This window comes from Ursus maritimus, unplaced genomic scaffold (assembly GCF_017311325.1).
Source record: "Ursus maritimus isolate PB19 unplaced genomic scaffold, ASM1731132v1 scaffold_4, whole genome shotgun sequence".
NCBI lineage: Eukaryota > Metazoa > Chordata > Mammalia > Carnivora > Ursidae > Ursus > Ursus maritimus.
Window position 1 is genome coordinate 14,293,620 of NW_024426552.1, and position 5,047 is coordinate 14,298,666.

The window sequence follows — 5,047 nt, forward strand, 5'->3', positions numbered from 1 at the left end:
TCTGGACACCATTTATAGAACTTAGTAAACACTGACACAGATTGGATGCCTGTCTTATCACATTTACAAGACTGGATGTTTTTAGTATGTTGGTATTATCGACAGCATCTATCATAATGTTTAGCACATACAAACTGCTCAGTAAATATTTGTTGACTAAATGAATGCAAAATAGTCATTTACTGGCTTAACTATATTGTTACAATGTTCTGAGGATTCTTTGTGTCTGAAAGAGAGAGAGGGAAAAATTCACGTTTGTTCCTATAGAGTGAGAAAGGTAAGGACCCCTGGTTCACTGAAGAGAAAGCAACAGTGGGTAAACCTGAAGGAGCACACAGGATGCCTCCTTCCTCAATCTATCCCTGAACTTTTGCATTAGAAGAAGAGTGTGAAACCTGTTCATAGTTTATAGAAGTCTGCTAATGAGGGACGTGCTGTTATGCCCACATGAACTCCACGGTCACTACCAAATAACATCAGTTCAACATTTGCTATATTAAGGCGCAACTTACATTCAGGGCATCCTGCTTTCTAAGATGTCATGAAAATTTTGCAGCGTTACCTACCCATAACAGAAAAAAAAGATGGGAGTCTTTTGAACTGGGGCAGTGCTCTAAACTAATTAGAGTCAAGGTGATACTTTTTGAAATGGGTTAAGAATGCCAAAGCCAGAAAATCAATCATTCTAGTATAGTGTCTTGCAGTTTACCGTTTAAGTTTTTCTTACATCTCAATGCATCCTAAAAATGAGATTGAAAAATAGATTATTATTAATATTCCAATAATGCTATGAAATGATACTGGCAGTGACAGAATCAGAGTGATTATGTTAATCGAAGATAATTAATCAATGATGCCATACTGGATAATGGGAGAAAAACATTTTGGGGGTCAAGGACCCCCAAACAAATGTTCAAATGTTTGAAGCCCCTTTGTTCAAATGTTTTTCATATCGATTACTGTCGCTTTCTAAATTTCAAGTTTTCTCATGTGAATACTCGAAATAGTAAAATTGACTGTAAGGCATTGCATGGTTAAAGTGATGTGACATAAGGGGGGTCCCCACTGCAAGGCTTGCCCAGGGGAGACACTAACTGAATGCTAGTTTCCTCGTATGCCACACCCCTTCTCTTCATGGAAAAACATTCATATATACATACAACATAAACAATACATGTACACGTATAAACACAAATATACTGGTGTACTAATGATACAGGTGTTGGGCTCTTGCTTACTTTAGAGAAGAACAGGCATAAAGAACATCAACATATAAATGTGATAAGCGTTCAGTTAAATATGGTGGCTGCACCTATTACTAATGCCATTCAGCTGATGCACCCAGGATTTCACAAGAAGACTCTAGCAATGTGTGTACAGAGCATCAGGTGACGAAAGCCGGAGGGGTGGAGATTGGGTCTGGAGGAACTCTTCAAACCCGTCAGGTACAAATCATCAAAGGGCTATGTTGTCTGACCTAAAATACTAAGATAAGTTCAACATGTTAGTACAGGACCTCTGAGACTATATCATTTTCGTTTCATATCTGTCCCTGGTGGTAAAATAGTCTTGTATTGGCTCAAAGAGAAAGCAATCCTCTGTTTCAGAGATTTGGCTCCTCCTAGACAGAGGGAGACTTATTAAGTGTGGGTTTACCCAGTGAACATTAAAATGGAAGAAACTGTTGTGATTTACATTGAATTTTTAGCTAAAGGGAATTGGAAAGTAGATCCTGGCAGGGTCATTAAAACTCCCATTAAAGTAGACACTGGAGCCACTAGATATGTTGGGATATAAAAATACAGTGGAATGGATGAGGCTAAACACAATGAAGACTTTTTAAACCAATTTTTACAGGAAAATATAGCCTTCAAAGTATTAGCGCTTAGAAAAACTGTACATTTATTCTGATGCTATTTCCCATGTAAAGTAGTTTAGAAGCTATTTTTTGGAAATTGATGTCAGAACCAATGTAAGAAGCAAAACCAAACCCACTTCCAGGTCTTAATCATTCTTTCTTTCTTTTTTTGTCTTTTCCTCTTTCTTTCTTTCTTCCTTCCTTCCTTTCTTTCTTTCTTTCCTTCTTCTTCTTTCTTTCTTCTTTTTTTTTTTTTTTTTTTTGCCAAGAACATTGGTTTTTGGTTGGAGCACAAGTAAGCATGAAATATATCAACTTACACTAGCTATTTAAAAAATGACATGCCTTTCAACTTTCTTTGAAGGGTTCTGTTTATTTGCTTCTGTTCACAGTAGTATCCATATTTTTACCTGAGCCTATCTTATTGATCTATATTAAGAATACTTTAAACATAAACCAAGCTTTCATCATGACCGTTTATTGAAATGAATAAAATGAGTATGGCTTTTTAAAATAAAAATATTTTGGTGGGAAGTCATCTTCTACCAGGATTCTAAATAAAGCAATGCACAAATTTAGGCACATTGAAATTCTTCATATTATACCGCTTTTAAACTTTTTCTGCCCCAAATCATAAAGGTTATAGAATTTTTCACAATCTTTTACAACCTACTTGCTTTCACAGTTTCTTACTATTGACAAAAAAAAAGAATAGAATTTCCCCTCAAAGAGAGATAATTTGCCACCGTTTCAAAGAATTTTACTATAACTTATTTTTTCCTCCGAAGAGTTTTGCTACAACTTTTAAAGGCAAGTCCAAGAGAGGAATTCTAAGAATGTTTATGTAGTGGCGGTTGTACTTGGATTATGTGAATGACCTTCAAACTTGTCTGTTTTCATTGGATAATTTAAGAAGGAGAGATCCTATTAAAATTCAGTCACACTTCCTTATAGATATACCCAATCAACGGGAGAAGCATCCAGATTTATGGGACAGGGGAGCACTTCCGGGGCTATAATGGAGAGTTCTGATGCAGCTTCCTACAAGGAGGAAGAGAGTCTGTATACACAATCACCACCTTCTAGGGATATATAAGGGACCAAGCCAAATGAGGGGAGACACTCGCTTCTTCCCATTCAACTGCAGCCTGCTTTTGAAACCTCACTATGTCTTGCCACGACTGCTCTGCAAACTACAGCTTGGGATCCCTCAGAAATCCCAGCCATATTCCTCTCACCTCCTCCATTGCGCTCTGCTCTACGGGTGTGAGCTGTGGTGATGTCCTCTGCTTGCCTAGTAACTGCCAAGACCATCTCCGGCCTCTGGACAACTGCCAAGAGAGCTGCGGCGAACCCACCAGCTGCCAGCCCGCCCACTGTGAGCCCAGCAACTATGAAACGTCTTGCTACCCTCCTACTACTTACTACGTGTCCAGGCCCTGCCAAGGAACCACTCTCCTTCCTGCTGCTTCTTACATCTCTGGCGTCTCTGGCTCCTGCCTCCCCGTATCCTATAGACCTCTGAGCTATGTGTCCAGCAGCAGCCGACCCGTGAGCCTCCTGACTTATGGATGCCGCCCGGTGGGTTATTTGCCCTGTGGTCCGCAGTCACTGAGCGTTGTGCCCAGCAGCCTCAGACCTCTGCGTCCTGTCTTCGGTGGATGTCAGCCTCTGAGCCATGTGTTCAGCACTTGCCGTCCATCTTGCTCTGCGCTGGGAGGCCAGTAGCTTCCTTGTTCCAGTCAATAATCATGCCAAGGACTTGGAGAAAAATTCAAACTCTGTGGACCTGTGCTTCTTTCCTACTAGTGCCTTTTCTTACTTTTACTCTGTCTGATGTAATTCGAGTTGCTCCTTTCCTCTTTTTATCTTTTTGTCATCTCTCCTCGGCATAAAATTATTTGATTTACAATGCTGTTCAATGTCATTCAGGTGGCGGAAGAATTTATTTGGTTCATGTTGCAATAAATGAGATTAAGGCAGAATTAAGAATCTGGTTCTTTCATTATTTCATTTGAACACAGAAATGACCAACCTCAACTGCTTGCAAGGTGAGTGAATAGGGCATAGAATATGCAACCCTATGTTCTTATTTCACAGTAGTGGAATAGCTTGATGGTTTATTCCTTAAGCTTCTTTCTAGATCTCTGATCCTACGTACTTAAGAGACCCAAAAAGCCCTTGGTGGAAGTGACTTTGAGAAGGCAAGATTCGGAACATTTTCCTTATCTTTCTCATCCAGTGAACATACTTCCACCAAAATCTCCTTTCTAATTGCAAAGTGAACTGTGTTTCCCTCCTGCGTAAACATTTGATGGCTTCCTGTGCTCTATTCCCATATAATAAAAATGCAAATCCCTGACCATGACATCTGTTTTCCATCATTGTCTTCCTCCGTCCCACCTCTCCAGCTTCATCCCTTTCTCAGTGTTGCCAACACTAGGTTCCTGAAATTCTGACTTACACCTAGGTTCTTGAACACGTGGCATTTTATAATTATCTACCCTTCTGCGTACGTCATCATCAAGACCAGCATGCACTTCTGATCAACCTACGTTGAAAACTTGTCCTCAGTTTTGAAAACACAGTCCAGCTTTATTTAGCAATTGCTGATTTATTCAGCAGCTGTTTTATTCCCTGTGTCTAAACCATCCTGTGCCAGATGCAGTTACAGAGCTAGACAAGATCAACCCGAACTACTTCAGTACTTACCAGAAGCCACATGCTCTGGGACATATCTATATTAAAGATACATTTTCCCCTCACTCAACATAAAATGTGTAGGGGCACCTGGCTTTTTTTAAATTTAATTTCCAAATTATATTAAATTTATTTATTCCAAATTAATTTTAATTTAATTTCCAAATTAAAATAAAACTAAACTGCAGGGGCGCCTGGGTGGCTCAGTCGTTAAGCGTCTGCCTTCGGCTCAGGGCGTGATCCCAGGGTCCTGGGATCGAGTCCTGCATCGGGCTCCCCGCTCCTCTGGGAAGCTTGCTTCTTCCTCTCCCACTCCCCCTGCTTGTGTTCCCTCTCTCACTGGCTGTCTCTCTCTCTCCGTCAAATAAATAAATAAAATAAAAACTGAACTGTAAAGGCATGATGTTAACGTTTCTGAGGAGCTGGAATATCTAGAAGTTGTGTCAGCATGCAAGAAAGACAGCGATCTCCAGGAGCTGACTAGGAGTT

General features: G+C 40.1%; 1 protein-coding gene across 1 annotated transcript; it reads left to right on the plus strand.

Moving 5' to 3' along the window:
• Positions 1–2,076: 2,076 nt before the first annotated feature.
• On the plus strand, positions 2,077–3,842 carry LOC103673086 (keratin-associated protein 26-1). The gene has a single exon (XM_008701805.2). It carries the CDS (start codon positions 3,026–3,028, stop codon positions 3,584–3,586), a length of 561 nt encoding a protein of 186 aa, XP_008700027.1. The 5' UTR covers positions 2,077–3,025; the 3' UTR covers positions 3,587–3,842.
• The last annotated feature ends 1,205 nt before the right edge of the window (positions 3,843–5,047 follow it).